The sequence below is a fragment of the Stigmatopora nigra genome, unplaced genomic scaffold (genome assembly GCF_051989575.1).
Source record: "Stigmatopora nigra isolate UIUO_SnigA unplaced genomic scaffold, RoL_Snig_1.1 HiC_scaffold_25, whole genome shotgun sequence".
Lineage (NCBI taxonomy): Eukaryota > Metazoa > Chordata > Actinopteri > Syngnathiformes > Syngnathidae > Stigmatopora > Stigmatopora nigra.
In genome coordinates this window covers 561,622-578,514 of record NW_027551604.1, presented here as the reverse complement: position 1 = coordinate 578,514, position 16,893 = coordinate 561,622, and the positions used below count along the sequence as shown (strand labels likewise).

At 39.4% G+C, this 16,893-nt stretch overlaps 3 protein-coding genes across 3 annotated transcripts; 1 reads left to right on the top strand and 2 right to left on the bottom strand.

Annotated features, from left to right (window-relative positions):
• Positions 1–386: 386 nt before the first annotated feature.
• On the bottom strand, positions 387–4,951 carry bpgm (2,3-bisphosphoglycerate mutase). The gene is made up of 3 exons (XM_077711351.1): positions 4,813–4,951; positions 2,843–3,459; positions 387–1,256 (listed from the first exon to the last, which is right to left on the bottom strand). The coding sequence occupies exons 2-3, from the start codon at positions 3,435–3,437 to the stop codon at positions 1,081–1,083; spliced, it is 771 nt and encodes a 256-aa protein (XP_077567477.1). The 5' UTR covers positions 3,438–3,459; positions 4,813–4,951; the 3' UTR covers positions 387–1,080.
• A 678-nt stretch (positions 4,952–5,629) lies between these two features.
• LOC144192102 (troponin I, slow skeletal muscle-like) lies at positions 5,630–7,995 on the bottom strand. The gene is made up of 6 exons (XM_077711146.1): positions 7,917–7,995; positions 7,363–7,401; positions 7,144–7,275; positions 6,984–7,073; positions 5,945–6,118; positions 5,630–5,859 (listed from the first exon to the last, which is right to left on the bottom strand). The coding sequence occupies exons 1-6, from the start codon at positions 7,950–7,952 to the stop codon at positions 5,773–5,775; spliced, it is 558 nt and encodes a 185-aa protein (XP_077567272.1). The 5' UTR covers positions 7,953–7,995; the 3' UTR covers positions 5,630–5,772.
• Positions 7,996–10,977: 2,982 nt separating this feature from the next.
• Positions 10,978–16,864, top strand: LOC144192116 (interleukin-17 receptor A). The gene is made up of 11 exons (XM_077711166.1): positions 10,978–11,693; positions 11,766–11,790; positions 12,589–12,732; positions 12,794–12,909; positions 12,970–13,090; positions 13,995–14,042; positions 14,115–14,269; positions 14,332–14,406; positions 14,500–14,572; positions 15,245–15,337; positions 15,544–16,864. The coding sequence occupies exons 1-11, from the start codon at positions 11,607–11,609 to the stop codon at positions 16,272–16,274; spliced, it is 1,668 nt and encodes a 555-aa protein (XP_077567292.1). The 5' UTR covers positions 10,978–11,606; the 3' UTR covers positions 16,275–16,864.
• Positions 16,865–16,893: the final 29 nt, after the last annotated feature.

The following is a 16,893-nucleotide window of genomic DNA, read 5'->3' as shown; positions in this document are numbered from 1 at the left end:
TTTCCTGATTTTCCCCCTTTTAAATTAATAATTGTCATTTTTAATCAAATTTTCCGTGGTTTTAGGTCAAAAATAATTTTGTCAAATTAAAAAAAATAGGAAAAAAAAGCTAAAATAAACATTGTTTTAGATCTATAAAAAAAACTGAATATTCAGGGCTTTTAATCCAGTTCTTTTAATTCATTTATATAAAAAAATCTTAATATATCTAAAATGGTCCAGCCCACCTGAAATGGGGTGTCTATTAACCCCCATTTAATAGACCCCCATTTAATATACCCCCACCCCATTAAATATGGGGGTATATTAAATGGTGGGGTCTAATTAACCCCCCTTTAACAGACCCCCGATTTATTAAAAATTGATAAATCAATAAAAAAACTACATTTAAGAAAAAAATTCTTTAATCTTCCATTTTTCATGAGATTTTTTTGCATACAGCAACATTAGCAACAGCATAACAATGTTATGTTCCTTCAGAATTTTTGTCTGCTTTAAAAACAGTGAAATGTTCCAAAAAATGCATCCATTTTCATGTATTTTGATTTTTTAATTTGCCTTTCAATCAATAACATTAGAAAATATGCTTTTTTTGATGACTTATTCTATCAAAAAGGTTTTAAGTGCTTCCAAAACAGTAACAATGTAAACACGGACTATTTTGACAAAAAAAAATTAAACCGCCATTTCCTGAAAAAAATGATTTACGAGCAACAGGTTGTCGAAAAATATTCGATGACGTCTTCACTCAAAAAAAAAAAATTCGGGCTGGGACACGTATTTATTCAAAAAAGTGTATAATGTCAACTGCCGTGTTTTTTCACCCAAAAAATGCCGTCTACAAATGACGGCCATTGATTGATTAGTAGCAAAACATAACACGTTTCCTCTTAGCAGCACTTTTTTTTTAGCTAAAGCCAGTGCATTATTTAGTAAACAACGTTTAGTAAACACGTTAATCAAGTCAACATTTTTCCACAGTGGGCGACCGGTCTTTCACATTAAGACTTGATCTAGTCTCATTGGGAAGCAGTCCTTTTATTTTGAATTGCGGACCTTTCAAAACCTCCAAGATCCAGATTAAGTAGACTTTTTGGCTTTTCCTTGGTCTTCCACTTTCTTAATGGCCGCCTGAATTTTCAGTTGGTCTCCCAGGAGCTGGCGAGCTTTGATAGGCTTCAGTCGTTCGTCCAGTTCTAGCAGCACCGGCACCCCCGTGGGCAGAGTCACGTTGGCGATGTCGTCGTCCGAAATACCTGTTGAAATGGGAGTTATTATGTACTGTATTTTCACGACTATAAGGCGCACCCTCAATGAATTACATTTTTTCCATATATAGGGCGCACTGTATTATAAGGCGCACTGTCTATTTTGGAGAAAATTTCAGACTATTAAGTGCGCCTTATAGTGGTGAAAAAAGGGGAATTACTATTGACTTCCAGGTATGAAGAACTCACTCACTCACTACTTTACAGTCACCTGTAGAGCCAGCCATTGTTGATGTTTTGGAGTTTTTTTGTATAAAATCTTGCAGTGGGGAGGAGCTATATGATGGAAGATTTTGTAAACAAAGATGGCTGATCTGCATATTTAACAGTATTGTTTGTGTTTTTTTAATATTCGACAGTGGTGGTTTTTCGTTTTTGGTTTTCTATGTTTTCCATATATAAGGCGCACTGGATTAAAAGGCGCACTGTATATTTTGGAGAAAATTTAAGACTTTTAAGTGCGCCTTATAGTCGTGAAAATACGGTAAATATATATATATATATATATATATATATATATATATATATATATATATATATATATATATATATATATATATATATATATATATATATATATATATATATATATATATATATATGTATAATTAATGAGATGTATTTGTTTTATAATTATATTAAAGTATAATTATTGATGATCCTAACCTAATAACTCTTGTTTGAAATTTCAAGGCGTCAAGAAAGTGTTCATAAACCGTGGATGGACACATGAGGAAATGGTATTCTTAAAAGGTCAAAGTGGATGTTGAACGTAACCTAAACTTGGTGACCTTTTTCAGCGGGGTCAAGCTTCCATTTTTGGCGCCACACTTGACGGCTCGGTGAGAATGTAAATGACACAAAATGGAACGTTTCATCAAAGGTAGCCATGAAATTGCATGTTATTTTATTCCAATGGTGTCAGACTCGGGTTGGTTTAACGTCAACTTGATTTCAGGTGAGCCACAGCCATTTTAGATAGAATATTTAGATTTTATTTTTATATAAATGGATTAAAAGAACTGGATTAAAAGCCCCGAATATTCCCTTTTTATAGATCTAAAACAATGTTTATTTTAGCTTTGTTTTTAAATATATTTTTAGATTTTACTAAATGATTTTTTAACTAAAAACACAGAAAAAATGGATTAAAAAATGACAATTATTGATTTAAAAGGGGGAAAATCAGAAAATGTAATATACATCTATACATTTGAATTTGATCCTAAAACAGAAAGTCGGCACTCATCATTGACTTTCCTGGGCCACACAAAATGATGCGGCGGACCCAATTTAGCCCCCGGGCCGTCACTTTGACACCAGTGATCTAGACCAAGGGTGTCAGACTCGGGTTGGTTCGCAGGTCATTTTGATTTCACGTGTGCCGGAGCCATTTTAGATACAATATTTTTTTTAAATCTCACTATTCTATCTAAAATGGTCCAGCCCATATAAAAACTGCGTTGACGTTAATGTGGCCCACAAAACCAACCCGAGTGTGACACCCTTGTATTACTGTATGGAATGCTCTCCTCCCCCGGTATCAGCAGGTGTAAATGGTAAGCATGGCGTACCTTCCAGGTGCTTGAGCAGGGCCCGGCAGCTGTTCCCGTGAGCGGCGATCAGCACGGTCCTGCCCCGGCGTATCTCGGGCGCTATGGCGCTCTCCCAATAGGGCAGCAGTCTAGCCATCAGCTCCTTGAGACTTTCCGCCCGAGGAAGCTCCTCCTTGTCCACGTCGCACGCGGCGTACCTGCGATCGGCGTAGATCTGGCCAAAGTAGGGGTGCGTTTCGTCGATGGCGGGCGGCGTGACGTCGTAGCTCCTCCGCCACCGCCTGACCTTCTCCTCGCCGTGGAGGGCGGCCATTTCGGCCCGGTTCAGGCCGATGAGGGCGCCGTAGTGGCGCTCGTTGAGGCGCCACGACTTGACCACGGGCACCCACTCCTGGCCCAGGGCCTCCAGGACCAGCCAGGCCGTCTGGATGGAGCGGCTGAGGATGGAGGTGAAGACCACGTCCAACTGGTGGCCGCCGTCCTTGAGGAGGCGGCCGCAGTCGCGGGCCTCCCGCACGCCGTCTTGGCTGAGCTTCTGGTCCACCCAGCTGCAGAAACGGTTCTCCCGGTTCCACGCCCCCTCCCCGTGCCTCAGCAGAAAAAGTTTGGACATGGAAATCTGCTGCCAGGCCCGCCTGAACAAACAAAAGAGTGGTAGTACATTTAAAAAAAACAACACAAGATTTGTATAGTAGTAGTAGTAGTAGCCATAGTAGTGGTAGCCGTAGTAGTAGTGGTGGTAGTAGTAGTGGTGGTAGTAGTAGTGGTGGTAGTAGTAGTGGTGGTAGTAGTAGTGGTGGTAGTAGTAGTGGTGGTAGTAGTAGTGGTGGTAGTAGTATTGGTGGTAGTAGTAGTGGTGGTAGTAGTAGTGGTGGTAGTAGTAGTGGTGGTAGTAGTAGTGGTGGTGGTAGTAGTATTAGAAGTAGTAATGATGGTGGTGGTAGTAGTAGTGGTGGTAGTAGTATTAGAAGTAGTAATGGTGGTGGTAGTAGTATTAGAAGTAGTGGCCATAGTAGTGGTGGTAGTAGTATTAGAAGTAGTGGCCATAGTAGTGGTGGTAGTAGTATTAGAAGGTTGTGGCCATAGTAGTGGTGGTAGTAGTATTAGAAGTAGTAATGGTGGTGGTAGTAGTAGTGGTGGTAGTAGTATTAGAAGTAGTGGTGGTAGTAGTATTAGAAGTAGTGGTGGTAGTAGTATTAGAAGTAGTGGCCATAGTAGTGGTGGTAGTAGTATTAGAAGGTTGTGGCCATAGTAGTGGTGGTAGTAGTATTAGAAGTAGTGGCCAAAGCAGTGGTGGTAGTAGTATTAGAAGTAGTGGCCAAAGTAGTGGTGGTAGTAGTATTAGAAGTAGTGGTAGCCATAGTCGTGGTGGTAGTAGTATTAGAAGTAGTGGCCATAGTAGTGGTAGCTGTAATGGTAGTAGTATTAGTAGCAGTAGACATATTTCTAGTGTGGTAAATTAAAAACTTGACCGTCGAACCGTGACCCCAAAATGATGCACTAGCATCATGTATGTAATCTAATTCATTCTTATATATTGGCTATTTTATTATTCACGTGGGGACACCATTTCCTCCAATTAATAAGAATAACAGTAACGCTGCTCGTTCATGAAAAAAGAAAAATCTGAAAATTCCAAATGCATAGGAGATTTGGATAGAAGCTTCTGGTGAACAAAATGCTGACATTTTGCAACCCGAGCTATAGAAAGTAATCCCCATTATATTGTACAATCCTATTTTTAGCGTTACTATAATAAGTCATGGAGCAATTTAACCCGGAATCGTGTTTGTACGTGCATCCTACAAGTTAGTCGAGAATATTCCAGGATTTCTGTTTAGTTGTAACATTAGGCTTTACTTAATGTACGCGAACGCGGCTGCTAGCATCCCCGACATTAAGGTTCCCCAGCGTGAAAATAGTTCAATTACCAGGCAGACGGAATAATATGATAAAATTATAATCATTTCGTGCACAAGTCGTCTTACCCTACGTGGCTTTTAAATCCGTTTGGGATGAACCGGCAACGACGTTGACAATATTTAGCCCGGCCATGAACGCGTCTGTGTGAGGGGAGGTTGATTGACAGTACGCCAGGCCAATCGGAGCACCGGAGTGCCCTGCACGGACAGCGTCATGACCATATTTGGAGGAAGAGCGGCTGCTTTATGATTGGGTGACCAGGGGAGGGGCCGAGACATGGCGCCAACCCAAAGGGGTTTAAAAAAAACATAGCTAGAAGCAATGCTACGCTAAACCCTTTTTTTTTTGCTTCTTGAACTTCCTGGTTTGCGAGTTTTATGTTTGCAGGTGAGCTTAATTAGGTTGAAACGTTGCTATGATAACATGAATTCTTTAATTTTGGTGGAAAGTAAATGAAATTGGACTTTTCGTATAATGTGTACTTTTATGGAGTAAAATGGAACCTTGTGGATTTCAGGTTCGGTAGTCCGTAGTTTAGTATTTTCTTTCCAATTTTTACAAAACCTTTTGCTACTTGTGGTTTGAATGTTTTGATGTTTTGGCTTTGTTAATTTGACAGAAGAATGGCGTTTTAGCGCTAAGATAGCACGGCACAGCTCTGACATCCATTGCAGGGCCGGCTTTTGCTACAGGCAATGTGGGCGACTGCCCAGGGCGCAATCTATTTAGGGGCGCACCAGAAACAGGCGGTTTCACATTGCGAATTCCCAGTCCACCCCCGTCATTATACAAAAAGATAATTTACAAAGGTCTCTTTAAAATTACTATTTTCACAGGCAACAAATTAAAGCACAAAAGCACATGTTTTATTTTTACAACCACATCAGGACTAAGATATTGCCCTACACATGATAGTTTGTGCTCACTGCTATTGCTGACAGGATAATAAAAATGATATTTTCCTCAATTGTTATTTTTTTAATAATATTTCTACTGAAATTGGATGATAGTTTTGCTATTTTCATTCACTGGCCCGCATTAAACAGCTTCATTCTGCCCTCCATCCCCGACATGGCGTCCACGTTTTTACGCCAGTCGGTCACTTCTTCTTTCTGTGGATTGACATTTTTTTTGTGGTCAATATTTACATTTTTTTTTACGAGTATATCAATGAAGCCAAAAGTGGCAAATGCTCACTTTTTCTTCTTCTTTCTTGACAGTCTTGAGGTTGGCTTTGAAGTCCACAGACTCTTTGACCTTGGCCCCCAAGAGCGCTCCCAACATGGCGTCCGCCGACACCCTCACCCTCTTCAGGTTTGGTCTCTTCATTTTGCCCTTCAACTCGAAAATCTTCTGGGACAGGTCGCGCAACTTTGGTAAACAACAACAAAAAATATGTTTGTTTACCTTAGTGCCAGACTCGGGTTGGTTTGCGGGCCGCTTTAACGTCAACTTGACCATTTTAGATAGAATATTTAGATTTTTTTTTATAAATGGATTAAAATCCCTGAATATTCATTTTTCTATAGATCTAAAACAATGTTTATTTTAGCTTTTTTTAAATATATTTTTACATTTTACAAAATGATTTTTGAACTAAAAACACAGAAAATGTGATTAAAAATGACAATTATTGATTTAAAAGGGGGAAAATCAGGAAATATAATATTCATCCATACTCTTCATTTGAATTTGATCCTAAAACAGAAATGATTGACTTTTCCGGGCCGCACAAAATTATTTAACGGGCCAGATTTGGCCCCCGGGCCACCACTTTGACACACATGGTATAATCTATCATTTAACTTTTATCCTATTTGGATTTTAACCGTGGAATAGTGGCGATCAGGTGGATGAGTGGTTAGCGCGTCGGCTTCACGGTCGGAAACTGGGGCTCAAATCCAAGTCGGTCCACCTGTGTGGAGTTTGCATGTTGTCCCCGGGCCTGCGTGGCTTTTCTTTGGGTACTCCAGTTTCTTTCCACATTCCAAATACATACATGGTAGGCTTGTTGGACACTTTAAATTGTCCCTAGTTATGATTGGTTGTTTGTCTCATTGTGGCCTGTGATTGGCTGGTCACCAATTCAAGGCCAACTCAGCTGGGATAGGCTCCAGCACCCCTAGTAAGGATAAAGCGGTTGAGAAAATGAGTAATAGTTCCATTTGAATCTTTTTCCATTCATATTATTATCATAATAGACCACGGATAGGATGGGAAATGTTAAAGGACGTACCTCCACATCATTTTTGCCCACTTTTAAGGCAATGTCGTAACGATCTTCATCCACCGCGTCGATCTTCTGCTGTAGCTCTTTGCAAAGACTCTGTCGACATCCACCCGTGTACGGCGGCGGCGTTTGCTACGGGGCGACGCGTTATCTTTCGACCACATACTTGCAGGTCTTGCGTAGACAGGCCGGACAGCTGGAGATCTGGAACTCGCTCGCTCAGCGTTCTCTCGCGTTCTTCTTGTCGTACTTGCTTGTCGTTCTCCAACATCACCGTGGCCTTCTTCATCATTTTGGTCTGGCGGTAAAAGCGTTCGCACATAGGACGTCCAATTCATTCCACCTGGGCGGGGTCGGCGGCTGAATCGCTTGATAGGGGGCGTACCTTTAAAAATAGTCTGCGCGATGCAGAGATTTTTGGTTTCTGGAAAAGAAAGATAGAATGATACAATGAGTTAAAAAATAGCATAGAACAAGGGGATTAGACTCGGGTTGGTTTGTGGGACGCTTTAAGTCAACTTGTCATATTTAGATTTTTTTTTTAATAATTAGATTAAAAGACTTGGATTAAAATCCCTGAATATTCATTTTTTATAACTCTAAAACAATGTTTATTTTAGCTTTTTTTATATATATTTTTAGATTTTTACAAAATTATTTTTGAACTAAAAACAAAGAAAATATGGATTAAGAAATAGCAATTATCGATTTAAAATGGGGGGGAAATCAGGCAATTTTAATATACATCTCTCCTCATCATTTGATTTGGATCCTAAAACAGAAAGTCATGATTGACTTTTCCGGTCCGCACAAAATGATACGACGGGCCACATTTGGCCCCCGGGCCGCCACTTTGACACCAGTGGCATAGAATAAAGAGGTGATTCCATTTCACCATTTTTAGATGCTGTGTTTTGAAAAAAATATAAGAAAACTTACCGAACTGAGCGTGTACGCAGAGGGTGACGGGTTCATCGGTCATTTGAAAAGATGATAAGAAGAAGAATTCAATTTCAAGTATTTTAAGTCATTTTACAATTTTCATTGAATAATACTCACGCTTCAGACATGGTTGCTTGTTTCTTCTTCTATTAGGAGATTTAAAAAAATGAATACTACGAATATCTTCCAAGTTTCAGTTTGATTTTTCCTCACATTTGATACTTACCTTCCACAAAGTGCGAGCAAACTGCTGGTCTTCTTTTGCGAGATGCCGAGTGCACAAACGGGCTGCTTTTATAGATTGTGTGGCCCTTGTTTGTCAGCGTTTCTCCAAATAGACACTCTGTTCTCACCATTCTTGCCCCACCATACTCTATTCTTATTCCGTGTGAAAATGTCCACCTGTGAGGCCTTCTTGTGGACCTCCTTGTGTCTTGTATGCGTTTTAGCGCCGCCTAGTGGGCTTGGAATGAATTAATCTCTTCAGTTTGCAATCGTGCCAAAACGATTATCCATCTGAAATCGTGTCAATATATTCTCTGATGACTAAATATTATAAAATAAAACTACTTAACATTTGTTTTATTCTGCAAAGTCAATGGGAAGGTGTTTTATATGCAAAGTGGTGCTGCCCCTAGTGGCGATTTATGCACAATGATTCTTTTTAGTAGCTATTGGTACCAACAGAGGCATAAAAATCCGTAAATTATACACAAATGAAACGTATTAAAATGTTAATGTTCAGATTTTAATGCTGTTTTGGATCAAACGTTACATTTAAAAAAACTGAAAATATAGGATTAAATGTCAAAATGTTGATTAACAAAATATTACTTGCGTCATTCGTTTATATCCAAAAACTTTATATATTTATAATAGATGAAGTAGTATCAAATGTGAGGAAATTTGAGTTATCAAAATATTGTTGAGTTTATTTGGTTATCAACACTTATGATATAAAAGGCGAGGATTTATTAATTCCACTAAAAAGTATTTTGGTTTGTTTGTTTTCGTAGAGCCACACAAGTCCTGATGGTGGCAGTATTCACCCGATAATACCATCGAAGAAGAGATACCGGAAGCTTTCAAAACTGCTAAACGAATTAACTCGTTTGAATCTTTGATCCTTATAGTTTACCTTTTTTTTAATTACAAGCACACTTTATGACCTTTTAAAACGCATGTTGTTTTTCCCTATAATGACGTTTTTTCATCAATTCGTCAGAGTTTGTTATCGTAGCTTTAGTTTCCGAGCTGTCAATTTGGAGATAGCAAAAGTCGGTTCTTTTCCTCAAGTTACTGTCGACGTCCGGTCGGTAAAATGTGTAAAATCGGTATTTTGAGGACATTGGTGGCCAAGCGATTAACGGAGGCCGCTAACGAGATAGTCGGAATATTCGAGAGCACCATAACTGAGTATGAAAACGAACTGCGCCGCTCTAAGGAAGAGAACGAGAGGCAGCGACAACTGCTGGACGCGTTTCTCAAGCCCACAATATCCAATCAAGGTTTGCACATTTGATACTTTATTGTCATGTCTCAATGCTAAAATATGAATCGCAACACGTGAAGTGCCTTGCAAAGATTTAAAACATCAGCAAAAGCAAAAAAAAATAATAATAATGTGACCACTATCATTTTGAATGAATCACAATAGCTCGAAAAACACAACCAAAACTAGTGATAGATCGACCTTATTGGCATTCGACAAAATTAGACAGTATAATAAGATTCTTGATGATCCCATCTATTTTGCTTTGGCTTTGTTGTCTGTCTAACGCAAAGGCGTGAAAGCGGCGGCCCTAGGGCTAAATCTGGTCCGCCGCATCATTTCGTGTGGCCCGGGAAAGTCGATGAGTGCAAACTTTCAATTTTAGGATCAAATTTAAATGAAAAGTATAGATGCATATTAAATTTCCTGATTTTCCCTTTTAAATTGATAGTTGCATTTTTTTAAATACCTTTTTCAGTGTTTTTAGTTCAAAAATCATTTTGGAAAATCTAAAGTTATATCAAAAAAGTTAAAATAAACATTGTTTTAGATCTATAAAAACTGAATATTCTGGGGCTTTTAATCCAGTTCTTTGAATCCATTTATTTAAAAAAATATGTAAATATTATATCCAAAATGGTCCGGCACACATGAATTGGAGTTTACGTTACTAAAATTCAACAAAATTGACCTCGGCAAAAATAGCTAACCAAAACTTACAATACGTCCTCAGGCTACAAAATGGAGAAAAAATCATTTTTTACACTGCATTTGTTTTCAAACATTCAACAAATTTTGCTCTCCTGTAGACATCCAGCAACCTGCAATCAAGAAAGAAGAAATCAACCCCGAGCTAGATGACTGGCCCGCAGAAGTGCACAAAGAAACGGAGCCCTGCAACATTAAAGTGGAAAAAACATGGAGCATCCAAGAGGGAGAATCCCGGACCAATGCCGGATATGAAGTGGAGCCCTCTCGCGTTTATCCCGAACCGGATCGGTACCCACGCCAGCCGAAGCCCCAAAGCGACATCTTGACAACAACGGAAACACGCCAACTCCACCCACATTCCCGTTCCCTGATCACAGACTCCTCCCACCTCGTTCCTCCATCCAACCACGAGTCCCCAGGCCACGTGAAGCGCTTTCGATGCGGTGACTGCGGCAAAACGTACACGACCGGAGGCGCCTTGAAGAGGCACACCATGAGCCACTCCGGAGAGAAACCTTACGCCTGCACCTTTTGCTGTTGGAAGTTCTCCAGGAAAAGCGCTTTGGTCTTGCACATGATGCGACACACGGGGGAGAAACCTCACCGCTGCTCGGTTTGCGGGAAACGATTCAGGCACTCTTCCAGTCTTTCCAAACACGCTTGCCTTCACGCTAAGGGGAATCCGTTCTCCTGTTCGGTCTGCGGCGACGTTTTCAACAAAAAAAGCGCTTTGGCTTCTCACAGGAAAACGCACAACACAGAACCGGTTCATTCTTGTTCCCTTTGCGGCAAGAAGGTGACTAACGCTAGGTATTTGGCTTTGCACATGAGGATACACAACGAGGAAAAGAATAACTAGCGGCTAGGGGGTGTCGGAGTTAAGTTCTGAAATGGGGTCATTGGTCAAAGGATTGGAATAGTCGGCAGAAGGTGGAAGATGGATTGTGTTTTCTCGCATGTAAGCCGTTTTTGTCAGATTAAAAATGTGATGACTGAATCGAGGGTATGGCTTATATGCGCATAAAAATAAGACATGCACGAAAATGCAAGGTGACAAAGACCAAACACCATTTAATGTTTTTCCATATATAAGGGGCACTGGATTATAAGGCGCCCTGTCTATTTTGGAGAAAATTTAAGACTTAAGTGCGCCTTATAGTCCTGAAAATGCGGTAAAAAACATGCTTAGTTGTGTAAACCACTACAGACACACTTCCTGGCCATACCGGTCACGTGACTTTCTTTTTGAATTTGTCTACGTGCAGGCAAGACCCTTTAGGAATGCAAAATTCAGATGTTTCAAATGTATTTATCAGGTTTTTTTACCTATAAAATAAATGTCTTTGAAATGTTGAGCCGTATTTCCTGTCAACGCAAGCGAACTGATGACCTGAACTGATAATGAAAACCTTCCTGATTGTGACCATCCACTTCTATAATTCACACTGGTCTTCTTCGAACAACAAATTCTTACAAATTTAACGATGATGCTGAATATTGCAGTCTTTTACTCTTGTTTAGCGACCGGTTTTGGATCTTATTTTCTTTGGAAGCCCGACTGCAGGCAACTGGTAAGAATTTAACCGTTTGAATTGAGAAAGCTCATTCCTCAGTCCTAACAAGTCATTTTTTGTCTTTTTCAGGGTCTTCAAAGCTGCGTAATCACATGTAAGTCTTTAAATCCACAGACACTGAACATAAATACATACCTGTTAACGTCAGCTAATTGCTCCCCTTATTAATGATTGCAATTCCACTTAATAAGCAATAATAAACAAGACGGTTTATACATATTTCCTCACCTTAAAGTCTTAAAATATTTCCCAAAGTTTTTTATGCACTAAATTCAAGATGTCGCTACCTGTCACTGATAGCTTGACATTGCTTGTTAACACACTATATTTTTAGAGTGAAAATGATCACAATATTAACAGTCAACAATCACATTTTCGTCTGCTACCAGTGACCCACACTATCCAGATTAGAGCCCAAATGGCTAAAACCAGATCTCTTCTACTAAAAACGTACTTTAATTTCCCGTACAAATGTTATATGGTGTCAAAGTGGCGGCCCGGGGACCATGTCTGTCCCGCCGCATCATTTTTTGCGGCCCGAGAAAGTCAATGATGAGTGGTGACTTTCTGTTTTAGGATCAAATTAAAATTATAGAAATAGATATTAAATATGCTGATTTTCCCCCTTTTAAATCAATTATTGTCATTTTTTAATCAATTTTTCTGTGTTTTGAGTTCAAAAATCATTTTGTAAAATCTAAAAATATATTTTTAAAAAGCGAAAATAAACATTGTTTTAGATCTATAAAAAACTGAAAATTCAGGGCTTTTAATCCAGTTCTTTTAATCCATTTATTAAAAATTATGTCTAAAATACAGGAAAAAAAGGTTGCCAGGTATGTAAAATAGCCTTCCACGTAACCCAAACACCATTTTTTCCCCAAAATGTCAGCAAATTGCACTGACAATTTGGAAGTGGTGTCCCGACGAGACACGCCCACTCCACCCGGATGGGGTCCCAGCAAGGTGGGAATTGCTCAGGACCACCACGTGGACGTTCCCATCCTGAATGTGACATTGATTCTCAGTTCGGATGGTGAGGAACACATTTTTTTTCTGTTTAAAAAGTTCAGATTTGTAATGCTATATCCTGGTAGCCAGCATATTGGAAGTCCGTGGAACACGTCTGCGCGTTGTGGATCGACAAACGAATGGAAGCTTGTGTCTGCAGTTGTCTTACAGACTCCATCGGCAGCTCAATGATTCCAATCACGTAAGTCTTCAAAGTCTTCAAAGTAGGTCACGACGTTAATAGACCGTCTTTCTCACTCAGTGGACGTTTTCGTTTCCGGGTTTGGTGGTGGAGGCGGCTCACACCTATCTGATGTCGGCTTTTCATTTGCCGCTGCCCGATGTCGGAGAATACGCCGTCACCACCCAAGTTACCATTCCAGGTGAGCCTGTTAGATGGCCACGATTTGGACTTTAAAGGGAGAATTGTGAGGATGACCTCAGAATTATTGGAACATTGTCTGGATTTTGATATTGGAATCTGGATTTTGAGATTTGGGATATGGATTTTGAGATTTTGGAATCTGGATTTGGAATCTGGATTTGGAATCTGGATTTGGAATCTGGATTTGGAATCTGGATTTGGAATCTGGATTTGGAATCTGGATTTGGAATCTGGATTTGGAATCTGGATTTGGAATCTGGATTTGGAATCTGGATTTGGAATCTGGATTTGGAATCTGGATTTGGAATCTGGATTTGGAATCTGGATTTGGAATCTGGATTTGGAATCTGGATTTGGATTCTGGATTTGGATTCTGGATTTGGATTCTGGATTTGGATTCTGGATTTGGATTCTGGATTTGGATTCTGGATTTGGATTCTGGATTTGGATTCTGGATTTGGATTCTGGATTTGGATTCTGGATTTGGATTCTGGATTTGGATTCTGGATTTGGATTCTGGATTTGGATTCTGGATTTGGATTCTGGATTTGGATTCTGGATTTGGATTCTGGATTTGGAATCTGGATTTGGAATCTGGATTTGGAATCTGGATTTGGAATCTGGATTTGGAATCTGGATTTGGAATCTGGATTTGGAATCTGGGGTTAAAATCAGAATTTGTAAACAATGTCAGAATTCTGAAATTATAGTCCGAATTCCCAAAATGTCAGAATTTGTAAACAGTGTCAGAATGTTGAGATCAATGTCAGAATTTTCAGATTAATATCAGAATTCCCAATGTCAGAATTTTGAGAAAATTTCAAATATTTGAACTCTGAAGCATGAAATACTCCATTGTTTGACATTCCAAATGGTATCATTTTCTTTTCTTTGGCGAATAGGTTGTGGCCACCACATCATCCGAAACTCCCAGATGTGTTTAGAAAACGGTACGTTCCTTCCCACCTTCATAAATAAGTTACTAAAACAGAAAGTTACCGCCTGCAATTCTTTTTTTCAAGGCAGCCTTTGGGACCCTCGAATCACCACTGGTTTATCCATGGCGAGAAATCAAATCTTGTCTGTCGTCGTGGCATTTGAAGCCGACCGCCATTCCAGCATATATCAAGTTTCCGTCCAGAACCACCGCCTCCATTTATCAGAGAATGTTTCCAAGGTAACCGCAATTTAAAGGCAGCTATTATATTTAGCTTTGCTACCTATTTATTTCCCATTCAGGAAAAGACAACATCTCTTAATGTCACCTTTTGCCTGGATATGTCCCAACTCTTAAAATGTGAATTGCTAATCACGGTGAGTCTTCTTTTTTTAAACCATCCAAAAAATGTAAAGAAATTCTTTGTGTCCAAGTGAATAACCATTTATTTTTGGGTTTTTTTTCCCAAGATCAAGCCATTTTTTACCCAATGCATGAAGGAAGGTTGTCGTCCAGAACACATGAGTGTGGATTACTGTTCGCGTAAGTAGTACTGCAAACAGCCACGGGTCGGGAAGCATTTTGACAATAAACATAAACAATTCATATTTTCTAATGTTGTTACATGAGAGCTGCACTCAGAAAGTCAAAATACATGAAATTGCGGGCCTTTTTTAGGCATTTTACCACTTTTTAAAGCACAAAAAGTTATTTTAGCATAACATGGTTAGTCTGTTGCTAATCAATAAGTATGCATGCAAAAAAGTCAAATGACAAAATTATGATTATTTTTTCTAATTTTTTCAAATGTTGATTTTTTTTTAATTTTTAATTTCAATTTTCCAGCTCAGACTCCAATGATTAATTTAATTGATGTTTATTATATTATTTTAATTTTAATTTCGATTTTCCAAGTCAGACCCCAATGATGAATTTAATTGATGTTTATTTTATTTTTTAAATGTAATTTTCCAGCTCACACTCCTAATAATGAATTTAAGGATTGTTTTACTTTATTTTATTAATTTTTTAAATTTAGATGTTCCTCTCAAACTCCAATGGTTAATTTAATAATTCCCCTCGAATTAATTTATATTTTTCAGACACCAATGATTAATTTGAATGATGGTTTTATTTGATTTTTCCTACTCGGACCCCATTGATTAATTTAATCATTTATCTCTGATATATACATTTTTTTTTTTTTTTTTTTAGATTTTCCTACCCGGAGTCCAATGATTAAGGGCGCGGTGGTGTTGATTTTTGTGGCTGTTTGTTTCACCCTCCTTTGGACTGCTTCTCATAAAGGTAATGCCTTCTGATTCCAATATATAAACAATTTTACCACAGCTACCCTTTATAATACCTGTTTCTTAAAGGCTTGTTTTACACTACGCCTTTAAATGCCATGCGTCGTATAGTCGTGAAAATCCACTATTACCATGCATTTCTCTTCTTAATTTTGTTTTTTTTAAACATTTTTTTCTTTACATTTCTCTTCTTACTGGTCTCAGCCGACCCCAGTCTACCGCCCCCCACCACCGACCCACCGCCACAACATTTCCAGGTGCGAGAAAGAAAAAAAGTCCTAATCCTGTACTCTCTGGACCATCCTCTATACAAAAACATCATCCTGAAATTCGCCGCCTTCTTGAAGGCCCAATGTGGCACAGAGGTCATCTTAGATCTACTGGATTCCGCCAACCTGGCAACCCTGGGCACCGTCCAATGGCTGGAATGGCAGAGAGAGAGAATGGAAAACTCCTCGGATCAAATCCTGCTCCTCTGCTCCAAGGGGGTCCAGGCCAAGTGGAGAGCCATGTGTGGAGGCCAAGGGGGGCCAGTCCTCTTGAGGGAAGACCTCCTCTCGCCCTGGGGCGACACCCTGACCCCCGCTTTGGGACTGGTGGTGCCCGGCCTGCTCCGCCGCGCTTCCTTCAACAAGTACGCGGTGGCTTACTTTGACGGGATCGGCTCGCCGGAGGACGTCCCCCGGCCCTTTAATGTCACGCTTCGCTACAATCTGATGGGGCAGTTCGAAGAGCTCTTTTTTCGAATCCTAGACGCCGAAAAGCAAGGGCCGGGTCGGCTTCGGAGGATCCCGGGTCTGGCCGAGGGGGACTACCACTTGTTCCCCGCCGGTAGAGCGCTGATGGAGGCATGTGAGCGATTCCGGGAGTACCAGAGGAAGAACCCGCGTTGGTTTGAAGAGCAGTTGGTGGAGGACTTTGACATCAACTGTTGAGGAAAGGGTGGACATTTTTTATAGCGTGTTGCTATTCAACAAGGCTTTGGATGAATGATAGCAATTGTGCTGAATTTTTGGGCAATTACCACTTCAGTTTTTGCTGATTTTTTTAAATCCTTTTTTTAAGCATTTTTTTCTTAACATTGAATTACTTTATCAGTTTTGTTGTGTTATTTTTTAGGATTATTGCATCTTCAGCTAAATGATATCAATTGTGCTGAATTTTTGGACAATTACCGACTTTTATCCTTTTTTGCCGTGATGGCCATTTTTTAGCTATTTTTTTCTTAACATTGATTTTTTTGATGATGTGTTTTTTTTAGCATTATTGCATCTTTAGCTAAATGATATCAATCGTGCTGCATTTTTGGACAATTACCAATTTTTATCCTTTTTTTGCCGTAATGACCATTTTTTAAGCTATTTTTTCTTTACTTTAATGGTTTGTTGTCGTTTTTTTTTTTTTTTTTGCAATATATAAACAACCAGCTAGTCTAGCCTGCATGTTTTTGGGTTGGGGAAAAAATGGAGAACCCGGAGAAAACCCACAAAAACAAAACTAGCATTAAATTGAATGACAAGAAAAATGGTTCAACTCAATGCAATTTTTCAAATG